The 19665-nt window shown below is 47.9% G+C and overlaps 1 protein-coding gene across 16 annotated transcripts in view; it reads right to left on the reverse strand.

Annotated features, from left to right (window-relative positions):
• Nucleotides 1-19665, reverse strand: part of EHMT1 (euchromatic histone lysine methyltransferase 1) — a 115107-nt gene that overhangs the window by 12778 nt on the left and 82664 nt on the right. For 13 of the 16 annotated variants that reach the window (XM_031044128.2, XM_031044129.2, XM_031044134.2 and 10 more), the window contains 14 exons: nucleotides 18425-18570; nucleotides 15654-15797; nucleotides 13892-14118; nucleotides 13045-13209; nucleotides 12485-12567; nucleotides 10944-11050; nucleotides 9062-9184; nucleotides 6422-6523; nucleotides 5559-5663; nucleotides 4013-4167; nucleotides 3041-3208; nucleotides 2518-2662; nucleotides 1539-1616; nucleotides 223-338 (listed from right to left, as the gene is read on the reverse strand). In XM_031044128.2, the coding sequence (XP_030899988.2) occupies nucleotides 223-338; nucleotides 1539-1616; nucleotides 2518-2662; nucleotides 3041-3208; nucleotides 4013-4167; nucleotides 5559-5663; nucleotides 6422-6523; nucleotides 9062-9184; nucleotides 10944-11050; nucleotides 12485-12567; nucleotides 13045-13209; nucleotides 13892-14118; nucleotides 15654-15797; nucleotides 18425-18570 (1864 nt within the window). The remainder of the gene's footprint in view (nucleotides 1-222; nucleotides 339-1538; nucleotides 1617-2517; nucleotides 2663-3040; nucleotides 3209-4012; nucleotides 4168-5558; nucleotides 5664-6421; nucleotides 6524-9061; nucleotides 9185-10943; nucleotides 11051-12484; nucleotides 12568-13044; nucleotides 13210-13891; nucleotides 14119-15653; nucleotides 15798-18424; nucleotides 18571-19665) is intronic. The other 3 variants (XM_031044141.2, XM_031044140.2, XM_031044138.2) reach the window with 1 other exon arrangement.

Consider the following 19665-nt stretch of genomic DNA (forward strand, 5'->3'; position numbering starts at 1 on the left):
AACTGAGATCAACAACCTGCTGCTGCTTTGTTCCCAACAGCACACAGGAACCCACATGCATCCCACCACTGTATGGTGGCACCTGCCCCAACTTCAGCCTCACCTCAAGAAGTCCGGGGGTTTTTGTGGGTTTATGGGTGAGGTGAGACTAGAGAGCCAGAAAGCTCACAGGTTTGGCGTTGGTCTTGCCAAGATAAGCTGCGTTTGGATCCTCCTTCTCACCTGAGCCCATTCTGCACCACCCGGTTCCTACAGGTTCTCCAGCACGAGCACGCGTGATTGCACTCAAAGATCAGCGGCGGCTCAGCCATGTTGAATTCTGGCAGGAGTCGGCCATCCTGAAGAGGAGAGGCATTCCAGACTGCGTTAGTTGTTCATTCCTGCCACCCTTCCAAACCAGGGGCAGGCTAAAGGCAGAAATCCCCCCTGAGTGTCAAAGCAGGCCAGGGAACCCCATTGTGGAGGATGCTCCAAGCTTCCCCAAACCAGCATCAGACCTCAACTTCTGCAGTGGCTCTGCTCTACCCCAACCATGGTACCACTAGCGTATGAAGATCATCATCACTATCACCAACATCTACCAAACAGCAAGAGACCATTTAGATTTCTGCTGCCTGGCATCACCCTATGCACCACCAGAAAAAGTATCTTACAGAGCTGTGCAAAAACCCAGTGTGCATCCCCATCATTATTATCATTTGCAGTGCTAGAGGGGAGAAGCAGATGCTTTGTCTGCCTCTGGAATAAAGCCTACACTTCCAGAATATAAAGCCATTAAACCCAAGTTCTTTGAACCACATTATCTTCCCAAATAACACTCCCAAAAAAGCTACAATTCAATTATTAACCAACCCAAGACAGGATTAAGGAAGCGATAGACGCAGCTCCTCATATTTAACAAATTTGGCTTTTAAGGCTTGAAAGATGTAATCACCTATTAACATGTAAATAAAATTACTACAGAGCAAAGAAAGATGCCAACAGCCCCCCTGGGAGAAACTTACAGAGATTCAAGGAAGTTCTGATCTTAGCAGAACCTGTCCAAATGTTAACCTCAAACCCTCCCTGGAGCATTGAAGCACGGTTACCCAAACCAAACCAGGCTTCTGGCAATGCAGCTGTTAAAACATCCCTACTTTGCCCTCAGCCAGAAGGATCACAATGATAATAGATAAAAGCAAGCAAAAAACCTCTCTACTACCCTGCCCTTGTTTACATATGACAGCTTTGTCTGTGCTGCTCTGAACTGGAAGCTGATTTCACGCATGGATTATTCAATACTCTCTAGCACATGGGTGTAATTAATGGCTCAGTTGGCATGTGAGTAACACGAATAAATAACACTAGAAAAGCTTTCCTGCTTATGTGTTTTGCTGTTATCACACACACCTCAAAGCTGAGACTACAACTTCAGGCATTTTAAAACAAAGAGAGAGGAGTTGTGCAAGGAACTGGCTTAAAGGTACTACTATAAACCCTGAACTGTGCAGAGTTCAGCTCACAGTGACCTGACCCAGTAGCAGGTTCTGTGTCCTCACCTTATCATACCAGCAGCGCATACTGAGTTGGCCACACATGCAGTTACTGGAGGAGCAGTCATCTATACATACACAATACTGGAAGAGAAGAGAAGGGGTTAACTCCCCACCACACACATATACTGAAAGAGCAACTTCTGTGACTGGATCAGAGAGGAAACCACAAGTCTTCTTGCTGCAGCAGCTTAGTGAGAAAGATGAGACTCATCAATTGAGCAGTGGTTTTACTCCATTATCTATGTGTGCAGTTTTTGTGTGCTCTCACATTGAGCCACCCTCCTATGTCATGACAGGATGTCCTCCTGTGATACTAACCTTCCTGCATGCCCAATGAGCTGTGCTCCACACTTGGGTGGAGTCACTGAGGACAAGGACTGGTCCAAGGAGGGACAAGAGCTGGGAGATGATGCAACATGACATCTCAGTCTTGCCTGTTGCTTGCTTCTTCCCACATGTGCTCCAACTGGCTCCAGCATTCCCCAGGCCAACACTGTCCCACCACCAGCAGCTGCCCAACAGGGTTTGGGCATGGGATGTTCACTTCAGCCATATGAGGGCTGTGCCCAGAGAGGGCTTCCCTCACCCTACACTTCCCCACCTCTGCTCTCACAACCCAGCCCTTCCAGGACTTCCAGTATCACACTGAAGACCTTGGCCTGGATGCTGCAGTCAGCATGAGGAAGGTCTCCCAACAACTTACTAACTTTCCAGATACAGAACACAGGAAAACAATAAATGAGAGCCACATCAGCCAGCACCAGCCACAGCACACAGCTGATCACAGATACTAGCTTAAGTGCTGGAAAAGGAATAAAGCAGAATCCCATCTCCTAGAGAAAGAGCTGGAGTTTAGGACTACAGCCTTAGCTGGAATTTGATGGCCATATTAGGAGCAGACATTCCCATTTGAATGTAAACCCCATTCTGAGGTGCAGCACACCAGGACAAGATATCCACGTCGCTATGCAAGGTCCCTCACCTGTAAATGGGTAATGTTTCTATCAATGTCCATCGGGGAGGTGACACAGTTCTGTGAAACATATTTGTAGTTGCTAGGACAAGGCTCACTGTCCACGGAGTTGACACAGGGAATGGGGATCCGCTCATAACCCCGGGCGATGTCTCTGTCAGTGAGAGAAAGAGAACTGTCAGAGAGGAAAAGCTCCCCTGTAAAAGGGCCCATTCAGCTGCCATCCTGGGGCAGAATTACTGTCTCTGATCACTGAGCACTCAAAGCCTAAAGCAGTTCAGACTAGCAGAAAGCTCATTTTTTTCCATCCCATTTTACAGATTGTTCTTTGTGCTTGTATTTCCATTTGGAGGATGAATTTACAACCAGGGTCTGAATCAGCATGTGCTTAGCTCTTGCTAAGCTCAAGCTGACCTTCACACCAGTTTAAAAGGCTAAACATGCACATGCAGTCCTTTCTTAAACCAGGCCCTCAGCTTCCCCCATGAGGCTCTATTTCATGACCCCCAGGCAAAGCCAGATATATTCTCACCTGCTCACAACCTTCTCTATCTGGACAGGCTTCTCAGCAGATGATTCTTTGAGAGTCTTGTTCATCTGTAGGGCCACCCAGACCTGAGAGTTAAGGCTGGAGCATTGGAGTGGGGTCTCACCCTCCTTGTTCTTTAAAGTGACATCCGAGCCACGTGAAAGAAAGAGACTGCAAAAGAGCAAGACAGGGTAAGCATCTCGTGAGAGAAACTGTGCAAGGGGAAAACAAGCTGAATCACATCCTCCAGGAGCCCTTAAGAGGCAAGGAAGAATCTACAGTAGTGAATAATCACCTGAGTTCTCCCTATTAAGCATGGTTCAATGAATCCTTCTATGTGAAGGTGCTAGCAGAAGCTACAGACTTGAGCTCTAGGCATTCATGAGAGCTCTGGGCAAACCTTGCCTTGCTTCAGGCATGACAGGTACTCTGCTGGTACCAGCCTAACTTCACAGAGGCTTGAAACTCTCTCTGGCAGGGAAAGATATGGGGTGGAAATGAAAAGTCCCACAGGACACTGGTGCTGGACTTGGCCCTTGGTTATACTCACTGGTTTTTGGTGAGTACCCAGGATGACTTTATTCATAGCAGTGATGGAGCAAAGGGAAAGCCCTGTTACCGTATTATGCCATGCTAGTTATGGGGAGAAAGAAAGCAAGCTTTAATCAAGGATGCCTGAGGCCTTTCTGTTGGGAAGCCCAGGCTGAGCACAGTCCCTCAAACCTCTGCCCAAGACTCCAGCACCACTCATTGTTTCTTGCTCTGCTTTCCACCAGCTCTAGCAGCAGCTTGTATTTCAGACCCATTGCCCCTACAAGCAGGGTAATGGAGAAACGAGTCCTCCATCCCAATCCTGGTTTGTGCTTAGACACCAAAGGCATTTCAAAGGATCTCCTGAGCTTGCCAGCCAGTAACCAGGCAGAAAGGAGTGACCAGGGGAAGAGAGAGGAGCAGCAGGGCTGGAGCTGTACTTACACTACACACTCATAGCGATTCTCTCTGGCTGCAATATGCAGGGGCGAGTCGCCGTGAATATTCACTGCATGTAAATCACACTTAGCAGCCAGCAGGATCTCTGCTATGTCAACACAGCCAGAAAAAGCAGCCCAGTGCAAACAGATATTTTCCTCCTGGGGGGAGAGAGAACAGAGCAGAGGCTGTTTAGTGCATTAAACCCCTATTGCTTTGGGATCCATCATCCCTAGTTCTACATCTGCAGCATGCAACATGTGGCTTGCAGTCTCTTCCCTTCTGGGTGGGACTGCCAGTGTGGGCAGGGAAATCTCTGCATAGACAAGCAGGGATTTCTCACTCCCACTGCCTCCAAGTACCAAGGATGGGGAGGCTGCACACAAAGTGGTCCACTGCCTACCTTAGACACGCAGGCAAATCATCTGTCTCTAAGCTACAAACCTATCTCAATCTATCCATGAGAGAGGTGGCAGACATGAACCAACATGCTGGAAAAGGCTAGAAGCTGAGCTTCCCCAGCCCAGCCAACAGGAAAGTCAGCATGCCTCCAGTGCTACAGAACTAAAAAGAGCACAGCACGAGCTATAGGGACTATGAAGGTGCTAGAAAGAGAACCATGAGCCACAGGGAGAACAATCAATCCAACTTCAGGCAGCTCTTAAATACTGAATGTACTCATCTCTCACTAGCAGCACTGGAAATAGCTGAACACTCATCTTTCTGATGGAGGTATTTTAAGCAATGATACTCTGTTTTCAGTTCCAGTGCAATTCGCAGCACACTTCGAACCCTTCCCCATGACAAGCTCTGAAGACATCGATTAAAACAGTGCAGTGATAGTAATGATCAACTCTCGTCTATTTCTTTTTAAGCAAAAATAAAGCAAATCTTGGAGTGATTGCAGCTTAGATCCTTCCTTAAATGGGAGGCTATTGACATGCACCAGGGAGCGGAGAGGCTTTTTTCTATATAGCTTCTGCCTCCCGGTGTTGCAATATCTACGTAAAGAAAACCCTAATCACATCACATACAGAAAAAATTCACCCTGTCAATTGCACACCACATGATGCTACACCTGGACTTGCTACTCTGCCTTGCACCAGCTACTGCTGATGGTACTGCTTGCAACAGGAGCACAATCAAAAGCATTTCTCCTGGAGCTTGATGGTTCCCAGCACAATACCTGAAGGGGCTGACAAGAAATCTGGAGAGGGGCTTTGGACAAGGGATTGTAACGACAGCACAAGGGGGAATGGCTGTGAACTGGTGTCAGGTGGACTGAGATGAGCTCTTAGGCAGAAGCTCTTCCCTGGGAGGGTGCTGAAGGCGCTGGCACAGGGTGCCCAGAGAAGCTGTGGCTGCCCCATCCCTGACAGTGTTCAAGGCCAGGTTGGACACAGGGGCTTGGAGCAGCTGCTCCAGTGGAAGGGGTCCCTGCCTGTGGCAGGGGTTGGAGCTGGAGGAGCTTTAAGGTCCCTTTCAAAAGAAACCAGGCTGGGGTTCTATGACAGTGGCTGATTTCTGCAATGGATTCCAGGAAGGACCTTACATTGTCACGGATGTTGACGTCTGACCCCTTCGCAAGCAGCAGCTTCACCAGCTCAATATGCTTGTATTCAGTGGCCCAGATCATTGGCGTCCAGCCTCCGTCATCCTGAGGAGGCAAAGGGAAAGGGTGAGACATGCAGGATGGGCAAGAGGTCTCCTGCTGGATTCACAATCCCCTTGGTAGCCACAGCAGGGTGCACCTTGCCTGGGAGCCACAGACACCTTCCCTCCCTATGGTTGTCTCATCACTCTTCTTCAGTCTATGCTGCTGCAGGAAGAGGTCCCTCAGGGTCCTGCAGAGGCCAGCACCATTTGAACCAACATGCCTCAGCAGGCTGGAGCTTATTTGTAGCTCAACACACTGGCAATGGATCTCCAGGTCATTCAAACACTGTCCAAAAGGCACAAGGAACATCCATCTTGGGTAAGAGCTACTGCAAAGCTCCCTGAGAAGGCCAGGGGTGCTGGGGTTCTCCCAGAACCAGGAACCCTGACGCAGCACTGCCTCACCCCACAGCAATGGATAAGCTCTGTGATGGCAAGGGCCAGGCTCAACCCATTCCACACCATGTCGATGATCCCACCATTCCCCTGCTAGGGAAGAGCATAGTGACTCCCTTGAACAACAGGCTCCACCAGCAAACTCGGAGTCAAGGAGAAACTGCAAATCAAGGCATGTGCAAGGCAAGTTTCCATGGGACCAGTGTAGGGGATTCACCTTCTCTGATGGACCGGGATGCCCATGGCACTGTCACCACAGAATGTTCTTCAGGTGCCTCCCAGGACTGTTCTTGAGAAACACTGCTGAGACTTGAGTCCCTGACCTGAGCAAAGCAGCTCCTGCCCCTTGCAGACAGAACTCACCTGGCAGTTGACATCCATCTTCCCGCTGGAGAGGAGGTACTGAACAACGTCGTAGTGCCCCTTCTTGGCAGCCAAGTGCAGACACGTGGAGCCCTCTGCATCCTGGACACAAGCACAGAACAAGCACTCAGAGGACATCTCTTCCCAGTGTTTCCCATGTCTGTACAACCCCAGTGATTCTCAGGAACAGAGAAGTTCCCAGGTAGAACAGAGGACTCTAAAACCCCCAGCAGCTGTGAAGAAGGCAAGAGAGCAGGAGCCAACACCAGCACTGAGCAGGGGGAGCCTTACACAAAGCCCAGCGGTGCAAGCCATGCAGAACAGGAGGCTGAGAGTGCAAAGGCTATGAGAAGAGAGGTCTTTTTGAGGCCTAGGAAAAGCACCAGCTCCAAATCCTGGCAGATTGATGCTCCCCTTCCCCAGCAAACCCCCTCCAAATCTTCTCCATGTGCTGGGGAGCCAAGGGAGGCAGAAATCCCTTAAAGAGGAGGTGTTTCCACTTTACATCAGAAAAGAAGCCTTGTTTCAACCTGAAATGTTCCATTCATACAGGCTTTTTGCTGGATTTTATTAGCACAAGGCCTTATCCCAGCACCCAGAAGCAAGGCAAAGGGGTGTCCTGCTCCTGAGAGACCAAGTCCCCAGCATGCCCGCAGCTGTCTGCTGAGATAGGAGATGAAAAACAGCCACAGGCTGAAAGGACAAATGCCTTTGGGAGCTGATAATACAGGGTCTGGAGGAGACGGACAGGCTGTGAGTCACGACGGAGACACTCCCACACTAACACCAAAGACTGCGGTGGCTGGAGCCTGATTTTGATCAGGCCTTTATATCCCAAGAGCTTAGCACAGAGCAAGGCCCAGAGACCAGGAAATGAGGAGGAGGAAATGAAAGATGGAAAAGCAAAATGACTGCCTCCAGCCCAGCCCCTGGAAGAAACATGGGAGGTGAGAGCTTCCAGATGGAGCTGATAGGGGAGTGTGGCACAGGGCTAGGGAGCAACCCCCAGGCAAGGACAAGACATCTCGGGTCAGGAGTTATAGTGTGGGCTTCTTGGGGTGAAGAAGGAGTTCCTACACCCTTACAAGTGCCACACCTGAACAATACCACAGCTTCCCCCTTAGTCTAGCATGAGCCAAGTGCAGCATCTCAACCCTATGTAGAGCAGACACACATTAATGTAATTTTTACCTAAATGTCTAATTTAGATTAGATATTAGGCAAAAAAATCTTCCCTGTGAGGGTGCTGAGGCGCTGGCACAGGGTGCCCAGAGAAGCTGTGGCCGCCCCATCCCTGGCAGTGTTCAAGGCCAGGTTGGACACAGGGGCTTGGAGCAGCTGCTCCAGTGGAAGGGGTCCGTGCCCGTGGCAGGGGTTGGAGCTGGAGGAGCTTTAAGGTCCCTTCCAACCCAAACCAGGCTGGGGTTCTATGATTCTAATATCAAGTTTCTGCAGATTTTGTGTGGGCTTTTGCACCCCATCAACACCTTCACCTGGGGTCTGAGAAAACCCCTCCCACCCCCCAGCTCCCTGTGCTGGGTGCACACCACAGCAGCTCATGGCTGGATTTCTCATTGCAATGGCTAGAGCTGATTTTAAGCTGCAGTGTTGCTGCTTTCAAACAGATGACTAATTTGGTGTGAGAAACTAATTAACATAATAAACTAGTCTAGACTTCAGACGTGATCTCAGGCTTCTCATTTGCTGTTGCAAGCTCTCCTTTGCCTTCAGAAGAAAAAAACCTTCTTTTCACTTCCTCAGAAATAAATCAGGCAAGAGGTATCTGGGTTGCTCCAAGACACTTGGGACAATGGTTAGCATGAACCCATACATGCCTGTCCTATCTTTTCCCCTTCTCAGCTCAGAACCAGGCTCTCACGGATCTGTTTAAGGCTTGGGGTGGGCAGCACCTTTTGCAGTCCTCCTTGTTTTACCAGCTCCCTCATGAAAAGAGCATCCCTGCTCAGCTGTATCCCCCAGCAATAGCAGAGTACCATGCCAACAGCAGCAGGTTGCAACAATAAGTTTGCATGGGGAGGGCTCCTGAGCTCCAAATAGCATCTGATGTAGGGGACTAACACATGATCTGTATATTTTCCAAGACTGCAATGTAACCAGAGCATGGTACAGGCAAACAGGCAGCTGTGTTTTATTGTACTGCTTTAAATTAAAGGGTAGAGTTTGAAGATGGGGTACAATTTTGCCACTGCAGCGTGACTGCAAGAAACCACATGGCAATCCTTTGGAAAGCAAAGCTTCCTCTGTCTTTTCTGCTGGTTTGGCAAGCAGCTAATTACCAGCCCATTTTAAAATGTCACCCCAAAAGTCTCATTATCAGAGTCTATAAAGAAAGTTCCAAAGTCACTGCAATGGATTTCAGTAGCTCCATATGAACTCAAACACCTCCTACACCCGGTGCCACAAACTTCATGTAGCCAGTGGCAGCACTTGCCCCAAAGTGCTCACAGCCAGGATAGTGCACCACTCCAGCGATGCTACCAACAACCATGGCCGTGCCAAGCCTTCATGCCCAAGACAAGCAAGTCTACCTCCCCTCTGTACTTCCACCCAAGACCTATCAAGAAAGAAATGGTGGACAAAGGCTTCTTCAGGAGAAAAAGATAAGGAAACAACTGCTACCTTAGGATCTACAAGTGCTCCAGCCTTGATAAGGTATTTCACAGTTTCCAGATGGTTGTTTTCCGCTGCTTCCATTAGTGGGGTCCTCTGGTCTTCAGAGCAGGAGTCGATATTAGCACCAGCCTGTTAGGAGGCCAAGGCAGATACAAGGACAGTTACAATCACTGCTGGTGAGCAGAGGAAGGATGTACAAGGAGTGATTTAGTAGCAAGTTTTTAAACTGAAATTTAGCCATGTTGAGCAGGGGAGAAGAAAAGAAAAAGGAAATAAACCCAAGAAAGAAGACAGTGCAATTCCACCTGGTTTGGGAAGCAGCACACAATGCCTGCCCTCCCCCTGCCTTCTACAGCCAGTAACCAGGGCATAAGGAAGCCAACAACTGGTATTAAATAGCTCTTGTTATTAATGGATTTTGTACTGCTACTTTCTAGATATTATTTGGGAAAAATGAGCCTCCTGCTTTCTCCAGCAGCTTTGATTTCCCTGGTCTGTAATTTCTGTGGACACAATGAACAAAGCAGCTAGCTCTTCTCAATGTCACAAGCAGCGGGAACAACTTGCTGATTGCAACAGAGGTAGAAGCTGTAAAAATACTCCTGGAGATTGTATAGCTAATCCTGTGCAAGTCAATGGGAATGTTTCTACAGAGGTCCCTGACCACAGGTCAGTTCAGTTCTCAGTTGAGTATGGAGTGCCTTGAACCAAAATCTTACTCTTTTCCAAAGCACTCCTGTGTTGTGTGTCCTGCCTGCTTTAACTCTTTAGCTTAGCTCAGGAACCCACCCAATACCTAAAACCAGAAGATCTCTGAGCTAGCCCAACTGCTGGCAGGTCACACATGCAGGTACACGTGTGAAGCACAGACCTGCTTACAGCAGCGACATGCTGACTCAGGTTCACCCCTTCCAGGTGCCTCCCACTGAATGCGTTTGTTTTGATCACTTTAAAATAGCAAGAGCTACTTAAACCAGACCTGAGAAGAGGCATTTCAAGTTTAACAAGCTGTGGACATGCCCAGCCAAATCCTGTTCTACTGCAGTAGTCAGACATGAGGGAAGAGAGAAGATGATGAAGGATTTTGGAAACAAACCAACTCTACTGATACTTAATACAAGTTGTTTGTAGTAGCTCAAACATTTTACTCCTTTTATTCATACAAGTCACTCTGTTGTCTTCACGTGCAGTAACTTGAGTGAGAGCAGCAGGGTAGGCCCATAGCTGCACCTTCAAACAGCACTTTGTAAGCCTCTGACTCCAGATGCTGAAATGCAACAACCCAGCAGGCTTGTTCTCAAAGCCATGGCATTGCTGCTTTCCCAAGAGCCCTTTAAGGTTTCTCAGCCACACAGGGTAAACAGAGCACCCTTCCAGTCACTCCAGGTGATAACTGGCAGTACAAAAAGGAAAAATTGTAACTTTTTAAACCCTTCTTTTTCCTTCACATCATTTTGGAATGGATTCAACAAAAGCACCCCTATGTCTTTGACCATTTCTTCCCTCCATTAGAATCCAAATCTCAGACAAGCAGCTAAACTCTCATCTCCTTTCCACATGCAAAACCTTTACCCTGCAGAGGAAAATCCTGCTGGATTTACTCATGTTTTGACGGCAGGGAAGACAGATGCTGCCTGCCAGGCTCCAGAGCTTACCTGCCTTTGTCACAAGGAGCCTCTTGGCAGCAGCTTGCAGATGCCCTGCAGCCTGCCTGCAGTTTGCCTGTGCTGGCACATCTGGCAGCGCACCACTGTTGGGTGTGATGGGCACATAGGCTCCTACAGGCTGCACAGTGCCCTACACTGAAGCTTCACATGCTTGTGCCATGTGGGCAGGAGACCAGAAACCACAGAAAATGGCTTATATAGCAGAACAAGTGGAGACAGACCTGAATCAGCATATGGCAGATGTCCACATGGCCAGACTCGGCGGCAGCGTGGAGAGGGGTTCTCTTATTCTGATGCTCCATTTTAAAGTTAGGGTCAATGCCGTCCACTGGAAAAGAGTGCAGGGATGTGTTCAACCACCATTCAGGGATGAGAGAAAAGGGTAACAGAAGAACCAGGTCTCAACTAAATCCTCTTAAAGGGCAGGTTCCTGGTCCATCCTCAGTCCTTCTCATGTCTCACTACCCATTCATGCCAGAAAGCCCTCATGGTACCCATGGACATTCAATATGCTACAGCCCTCAAACCAAGAACTTCTGACGTTTAAGACCTTTAAGTCATCACTATTTCTATACAGGCCTTCTCCTACACAGGGCATCTCCCCATTCCTGGAAGTGTTCAAGGCCAGGTTGGACACAGGGGCTTGGAGCAAGCTGCTCCAGTGGAAGGTGTCCCTGTCTTTAGCAGCGGGTTGGAACTGGATGAGCTTTAAGGTCCCTTCCAACCCAAACCAGTCTGAGATTCTGTGATTCAGATTCACAATTCACCATTTCTCAGTGCAACAAAACCAACGAACACTATACAAAGATAAAAAGGAAAAGAAAAAAACTGCTTTGTTTAAAGCAAGAGAAATTGGAAACACCAAAGAGCCAGAACTACCTGGCCTTTGTGTCTAATCACTAGTAAATGCAATTAATAGCAGTGATCCTCTTTGCATCCTTGCAAACACAGACCTTCTCCAACTACCAGAAGCTGGAGATGTGACCAGAGACTCTCACAGCTGTGCAAAGACTGACAAATGATGATGACAGCCAGACAAAGATGTCTGGGCACGATAATATGTTGCATATGATGAGGCCATAGTTAAATATCAATGAGTAACACTTTTGTGCTATTGAAGATACGAACAATGAAGCTAACACTTCCTAGACAAAAAAAAGAAGAATCTGATAAATGAAAAGAACAGAAAGCATCCAAAAATGTACTGCAAAGTACTGGAGTGGCAAGGAAATGATCCCAAGGAAACACTGCGTCCTTCAAAAGGGAGATTCCTCAGGAATATTTGTTGGTAAAAACAAGCTCAGCAGCTAAAAGTCATCTGGTGACAGACAACTATGTACCCCCTAAACAAACCCTTTGTATTGAAGGGCTCCTCCTTTCTGCTCTCTTGCTGATGGGCCTCAGCATAAGCTGACTCCCATCTTTTTACCTCCCTACTGGATGCAAGTACCTGTCCATCCCATTGCACGGAGAGGAAAAGTTCTATCAGACTGGAAACATTACACGTAGGTGTTTTGGGGACAGAAAGAGTTTCTCTGTGCCCAAATGCAGAAACAAGCTGGGAGCAGGTCCACATTTCACAGACAGATGAAGCCATTTCCAATGACACATCACTTGCAGAAACGGCTTTCTCCTCCAACTCCACTCACAAGGGGCAGTGGGGAAGATGACGTGCTGCCATGCTGGGAAGTGGACTCTGGCAGCTGCCTGGCAGGAGCTGGGAGTACCGCCAGACACAATGTCCTGGGAAGGAGCCACCTACCCAACATAAGTAGGACTTTTTGCAGCTCTCCTTGCCTCGCAGAGAAGTACAACTGCTTTGGATGGAACCGTAACTTCTTGGGTCTGCAGGAGTGGGAAAAAGAGGTACAATTAATACCCACTGAAGGACACTTTTGGCCTTTCACCCCATCCCACTGCTAGCCCATGTGCATGACAAAGTCTGTTCCTATGGAACAGCTCTGGAGCACCAGCAAAACACAGAACAAGGCTCCAGAAGGAGATCTTAAAATCCAGTTCCAACTGCAGCTAGCCTTGTTCTAATGAGAACTGTTACCCATGAGTGCTGCTCATCAACAAATTCTGGGTATTACAACTGTAAACGGGAATTCGTTGTAGTTATAGCTATGGTTGGAGGGCAGTGAAAAACTAAATCCTCCAGACAAATCACTGAGAGCTATAACTGTTCTGAATCAGTCATTTGTGAGGGGTGAAGAAGAAAAGGTCTGAGTGGGACCAACATCCACAGAAGCTAAATCTCAGTCTTCTCTAGGTTAAGCAACTTTGCTGGGAATTGGAGAGACACAGTGGTCTGTTTCTTACTTTTCCGAGTCCAGGGCAATCAGGGCACTTTCCAGAGTTTCTTTAACTGGTCCCTGGGTCAGGCTGGTAGAAGGCTTTGGGAAAACTGAAGACCCAGGTATGTCAAACCCCTCAGTAGCTGAACTTTCTGGCTTGTCTTCCTCTGACAACCGCGTCCCAGCGCCACTGAAGAGACAAAATGAGAAACAGCCAAAGCACAGCCATTAGAAATACTCAACAGTATGGGTCTCATGCCAAAGAAGGGAAGGAAATGGATTTTAAATAAGTGTAAGTGAAATTGAAACACAAACCAATGTATTTTACAGCCTTTTCAGTAAGAACTTGCCCCAGGAAGTTGCACTGCCTATGAGTATATTTTGATGTATTCTATGCTACAGGAAACCAAGGAATGTGCGGAAACAAGGAATATAAAGGCCACCAGAAGAGACCAGATAGAAGTCAGAGCACTGTTCAACACAGGGATGAATGTTTTTTCCTCTACAGTTTCATCCTCTCTTTATATTTGTGCCAATTTGTGCAGGGCAGGAGCTGCAGCTAGGTGTTGCCTCAATTTCCCTGTCACTTAGCAGATCCAGCAACATAAACTTATTCCACTCTTATTCCATTCCTAACAATAAGAGGAAGGGATGGCTTTAACTCCTGAGCCCCTCCTGTCTTCATAGCTCACCCTGTGGCCACTGCACTCCTCTCCAACACAGCAAACAACACAAAACACACTTGCAGATTCCTGCAGTTGAGTTTGGCTTGTCAGAGAAGGAGCAGAAAGCACTTTGCTCCATCAGGAGCATCCAAATGTAAAGCATGGTCTGGCGCAAGATTTGAGATCACCGTGTGCTCCCAAGCTCACCTCCCTGTCATGGTGTCAGCCCTTCCCTCCACAGCCGCTGGTTTCTGCTGCTCGTAGGTCAGGGACACTGTTGAGGTTGTGTCTGCTTTTGCTATTGTCACCTCCTTTGCCTTGGAGGCCTCTTCCCCGCAGTGTGGGCAGTAGCTCATGTCGTTGACCTGGGAGGCACAGTTCTTATGGAAACGGTGGGAGATGCTGCTCTCCGGCTGACACTCCATGAAAGTGCCCTAAAAGAACCATAGAGAAGAAATTCACGCCTTGGTCACTTCGTGCCTTACCCCTTTCCACATGCTTCATCCACAGGTCTCTTAAACACTTCATTCATCACCACTCTTGTCCCTGGCGCTTCCAATACAGTAAGCAAGCACTGCCACTTCTTTAGAAGAGAACAAAACCAAGTTAATGGGGAAAAAACTTGGTTAAGGACTGCAAAGCAAGTTCTTTAACTGTGCTTGGGAAACAGAAGCAAGAAGTTCCGATTTCCAGCTCTTTCATCTAATGCTTAAGTTCTCGCTTATGCTCCCAGAAGTGCCAGTGTACTGTAAGGACGGCCCAAAACTGGAAGAGAAAACTTCAGACCTGTGTGCTAAGCCAGCATTAACACTACCTGACCAAGCTGTGCACCAACCATTCCAGGACCTCCATGAGTACAAGTAAACCAGCTCTTAACCCCAGTGTAACCTCAAGTATGTGACTTCTCTGCCTGGCCCCTGTCTGCTGTTTAACCCCAACAACGTGGCTGACTGCTCCTTCAACAGACTTGTCCTAAAATTATCTTTCCTTTCCAGCAAAGTGTTTCAAACTGAACTGAAGGACCCCAGAACTCAGAACCCTGTGATATCCGTGCTACCTGAAGCCTTGCTGTGCATTGTGCTCTTACTGATGGACAGCACAGACAAACCCCCCCAGGTTTACCTGTGAGCTATGGGAACTACATGAACCACGGCTTGTCACTGAGACGTACAAGTGTGTAAGAAAAGACTAGTTAAGCTCCACTCTTCTCCTGAATTCATGGCCCTCCCAAGCAATCTAATTAACTCTGTATCAACTCTGTGAAATGCCTTGAAGGGTTTTGTGGATGTTAGCCTTTAAATGATCTTTGACTCAGCATGGAACCCCAGGATGGCTCCATTTACACAGCAATGTTTGAGCCTACTGTAGCATCTTTCATTGATTCATCTTCAAGAAGACTGGCATCAGAAAATTAATCCTCCTCACACCTGTGAGGCCCTCAATTGGTGTTTTTCAGCTTTACCAACAGGGAAACTAGGATGCTGACAAAGAACTGGACCATTAAAAGCCTCAGTGGCAGAGGTGGAAGAAGCAGATCTGAAACACTGCCTTGTTCCAGTGCCATCACTCAGGTTCCCATCTAAACCATCACAGGCAGGTGCAGAGACACTGATGTGTGTACACAGATTCATTTACAAACCAAGCTAATATAATTTCTGATGCAATTGATCTGTACACAGAAAAAAAAACCCCAAACAATCCTTGTTCCAAAGAAATTCCTACGGCAAAACTTCCACTGTGTGAATTTCCAGTGAAAACCCTTCAGTAACATTCCTTGGGGTCTCCAGGAAGATAAAGGTGACAATTGCAGCTACACATTCCTGTTTGAAAACACCATCTGATGTGCTGTGGAACAAGGTGGAGCTGATGCCAGGAAGTCAGTAAACCCCTTTAGGTACCACTTCCACCTTCAGCTCTTCCAGCTACTGCGACAGGTACCCCCTTCCCTAGATTGAGAGCACGGACTTACTGCAGTGCAAAAGTATCCACAGCCAGGGCAACACTGGTGTTTCACCATCCTCCCTCTATGGTCCTCACACAGCACCAAAAGCTGGACTTTGTTAGACGGGCGCATCAGTTCATACTTAACCACACTGTTTGTGCATCGGCCCAGCTGGAACAGGAGAAATTAAAGGAAATGAAATTACTGGACACCAAAACACTCTCTGTGCTTGTGCGGAGGAAGATCCTGCACACTGCCTTGGTGAGCCCTGGCTTGTTCACAGTAATTCAGACGTGTGCCAGATAGCATTAGCAGTGCAGCAGGAAGCTAGGAAAGCTGCTCTCACAGGAAGAAATGCATCATTTACTAACTAACATGCATGTGGACCCTGAGTCGTTTGTTCCTTGCAAGAAAAAAAGGGCTTTAACTGGAACTAGGCAGCAGCCAAGCAGCAGCAGAAGGGGCAGTCCCAGGGGCCTGACTCACCCAGCACAGCTCTTGGCTCGCCAGGAAGAGCCGGGTGTTGTGACCATGAGAACAAGACCATATGCACTAAATCTTGTTACTGCTCAAAAGTTAAGTCACAGGAAGATAAAGGGAAAAGTAATTGCTCTTCATTGCCAGTGGAGTTATCATCTGTGCTGGTTCCAGCACTGGCCCCTGCCCACACCACAGCGTGAACAGTGAGAGCTCTGGGTGTTTTCTGAAGGGTTTCACCAATGTACAGCTCTGGGCTTAAAAAGCTGCCTTCTGTTCACTACCCTGTTCTGTTAAAGACAGCGGGCTGCATAACTGGAGTTCACTCTCCCCAGCCAGTGTTACTCAGAAGCATCAGCTCTTCCTCCCACTGTCCCCAGTCACACAACCACAACCTCTGCACATCCCAGTTGCCACCTGCATGACACAACACGTCTGGGTTCTCCAAGTTCCCCTTGATATCAACCTTGGCTTCCCCAGGTGCTTGGCAAAGGACAGTTATAGAAATACAAACGTGAAAGGCTGCTACCAGGACATGTCCCTGCTGAAACCAGTGCACCATTTACTGTGTGCTGCCACTGTGAGCAGAGGAGCCCATGGGGAACATGGTGCCTGCTCATCACCAACAGCCTGTCCAAGCTGAGGTTTCATTTGCTGCTTTTTCTTAGCAAAACTAGACTTCCTCTCCAGTTTTTGTTTTAAACTCCACTTTTCCTGCACAATCAACACCCCTGTCAGAAGAGAGGATGGATTTTAACTTTGGCTCGTCCTTCACTCCTCACATCTTTGATCCAACTTAACCCAAATTCCACTGCAAAGTCTACCTGTGGTTTGGACACCTTGGCTACATTCATCACCAAGACACCCAGAGCCCAGGGGCTGCAAGGGTGGCCAGAGAGAATCATGCTTTTATTTCTACTTAGGAGCTGAGGAAATGGGATTAACACGTGCAAAGCTGCATGTCCCAGTGAGGAAGTCCCTGCATCATCATGTCACATTGCATTACTTGTTAGAAACTCTAACAAAGTACAAAATGATCAATTGCTATTTTCCAACCATCAGAGAGTGCAGCAGGGTGCTCAGCACTGTTTCTAACATTCTCCAAGGACATGACAGTCTGGAGAACCCAATATTCACATGGATAATGTAACATCGATGAGTCACTTATCCCACTATGAAAAAGAATTTAACATAAAGCATGGCATCTGCTATTCCTGTCTGATTTAACCAGGGTCAGAACTGTCAAACCACTACAGAGACAAGAAGAAAGTCTTTCATATATGTTTAATTTTACATTTAGAAGCCCTGGGGTCCCCCTCTCCTGAGTCTCCAGAGCACTCTCTCTTTAATGAATCTATTTTGCCATGCTTTGGAAATTCCTTTCTTATAGATATCACCAAGTACTAACAGAAGCAGAACCGGGCTGCCAATCCTTTATTATTCCTTATTATTCCTTTCTCCCTCCATCCACCCTTCTCCTGGAATCCTACAGGAGAACTAGGGATATTCTCACTTCTTATTCTACTACCAGCAAGTACCAGATCACTGCAGTGTGACTGCAGACCAGCTGAAGCTTAAAAGAAACCCAAGTGCCACCCAGTAAAAGGAGGATCTACCAAGACCGTTCCTGTCCCGCAGCCTCACTTTCCAGACTCTGGGAAGAAGTCACTTCTGCACTTACTTCCACACTTCTGGTATCAGCAGGCATCAAGTGGCATCTGGACCAAAAGGCACCAAGTGTGACCATTTCAGCCATCCAGACCTGGAAGCTGCACAGGTTTGCCTGCACAAGAAGCTTTGTAACGGAAGCCTCTTGGGGGAGGAGGAGAGAAGCAGACTGGGGCAGAACGAGCTGGTAGGGAGCATGGCAAGTTCCCAGAACTCAAGAGCTGAAGGTCTGCATCAGCTCCTTGGTAATCAAGGGAAACCAGCTCTGAGCGTCCTCTCACTGGGTTTTCTCTCAGTGATCACTCTGATGTATTTTAGCCCACTTGGCCTGAAGTGTGGCGATTCCATCAACCTGATCCAGCTGCACAGACCAGGACAAGCAGGAGGGATCCATCCAGAGCCTCTCCTACTGCAGATCACACATCTCCTCCCTTTGAGGCCTTCAACCCAGCCATGCAACACATGCAGAGTGCTGGAGCCCTCAGCTTAGCGAGCAGGGTGGCCCTGCTGTTGCCACACACCAGCGGGTTCCCAGCCTAGCAGGCTCAGAGCCCCTGTGTGATCCAACACAATGTTCCTGGCACAGCTTTTTATTCTTTATGTCTTTGTCCTGAGCAGCAAAGTCTGTGAGAATCTAAAAGACAGGCTCCTACCTCATTGTCCATGCTCTCCGTGGCCATGCACTGGTTGTTGGCTAGCGTGGTGATCTCTCTGCTTTTGGGGGTTTCCATTCGACAGCTACAGAGGGGGACTTCCTGGAGCCCATCTACTTCCATTGCTTCAGGACCATTGGAAAGACCTAGAATACAGAAGACCAATGAATCAACTCTGAAACTCACTGCTAGGAGAAAGGATACATCCACCAAGCCCACCCATGTCCTGTGGCACTTTAGCATTCCACATCCTGAAACACTCTCAAGGCATTATCCAAATCCTGTACAACAGACCCATTCTTACACCAGCTGGAGCTGGCAAAAGCATCCTGTTCTTTCCTACAGATGACTGTGCTGACATCCTGAGTAGTAAGTTACAAACAGTTTACTCAGAGAAAGGAAAAGCAACGATGAAGTGCAGATTATTGTCACTCTTCCCACCTGCCCCGCAACACTGTGCTCTGGCACAGGAAAATTTGCTGGAAACGAGGTAGAGATGGAAATCTAAGTGGTTAGTGGAGTGATAAATAGAGAAGATCAGGAAAGCACAAACTGCTATTTGCAGAGGCTTATTACACAGATGGGAAAACAACATTCCTGGGACGATTTGGTCTCAGCCAACCAAAATTGATTTCTTTTAGACAGGGAACAAACCAGGGAAAAGAAAGCAGCAAGATGCTCCAATGTTCTTGCCTTCTCCTCATCTCTAGCTCTCAGATTCTGGACATTTCTAAAGCTATTTAAAGGTGGGTAATGGCTTTTGAGTGGGCTCACCATCAGGTGTGGGGGCACAGAGTGAATTGTCTTTATAGCTCCTCTGGCTTCAACTCAATCTCTAGCCTACCAACAAGAGGGTTGCTCCTAGGCCTACACTCCTATCCTGATCCTACACAGTCGTACAATCTCTTTGCAGTATTTTCACTACAAAAGCAAACCCTCCTGTATTTATTTGCCTCTGGATTGGGTCACCCTGATGTGTCCCAAGCTTTCCCTATCACAGCTCTACAATGGGATCAAGTCCCAGGGAGAATGAAGCTGCTATTTCTTAAGTTTGTGAAAGGATTTGTTTTGTTGCAAAGTGTCAAAGATTGACTTAATTCCTGAGAGAGATTCCTCTTTGGCTGCCCTGGCAATGGCAGCATTCCCCCCACAGCATCCCCTCCCCAGCCAAGCACAAGCCCCTTTCATCCCATAAGGAGCTTCCTTTAGCCAACAACATGCAAGCTCAAGCCTAGGGAAGG

This window comes from Melopsittacus undulatus, chromosome 11 (genome assembly GCF_012275295.1).
Source record: "Melopsittacus undulatus isolate bMelUnd1 chromosome 11, bMelUnd1.mat.Z, whole genome shotgun sequence".
NCBI lineage: Eukaryota > Metazoa > Chordata > Aves > Psittaciformes > Psittaculidae > Melopsittacus > Melopsittacus undulatus.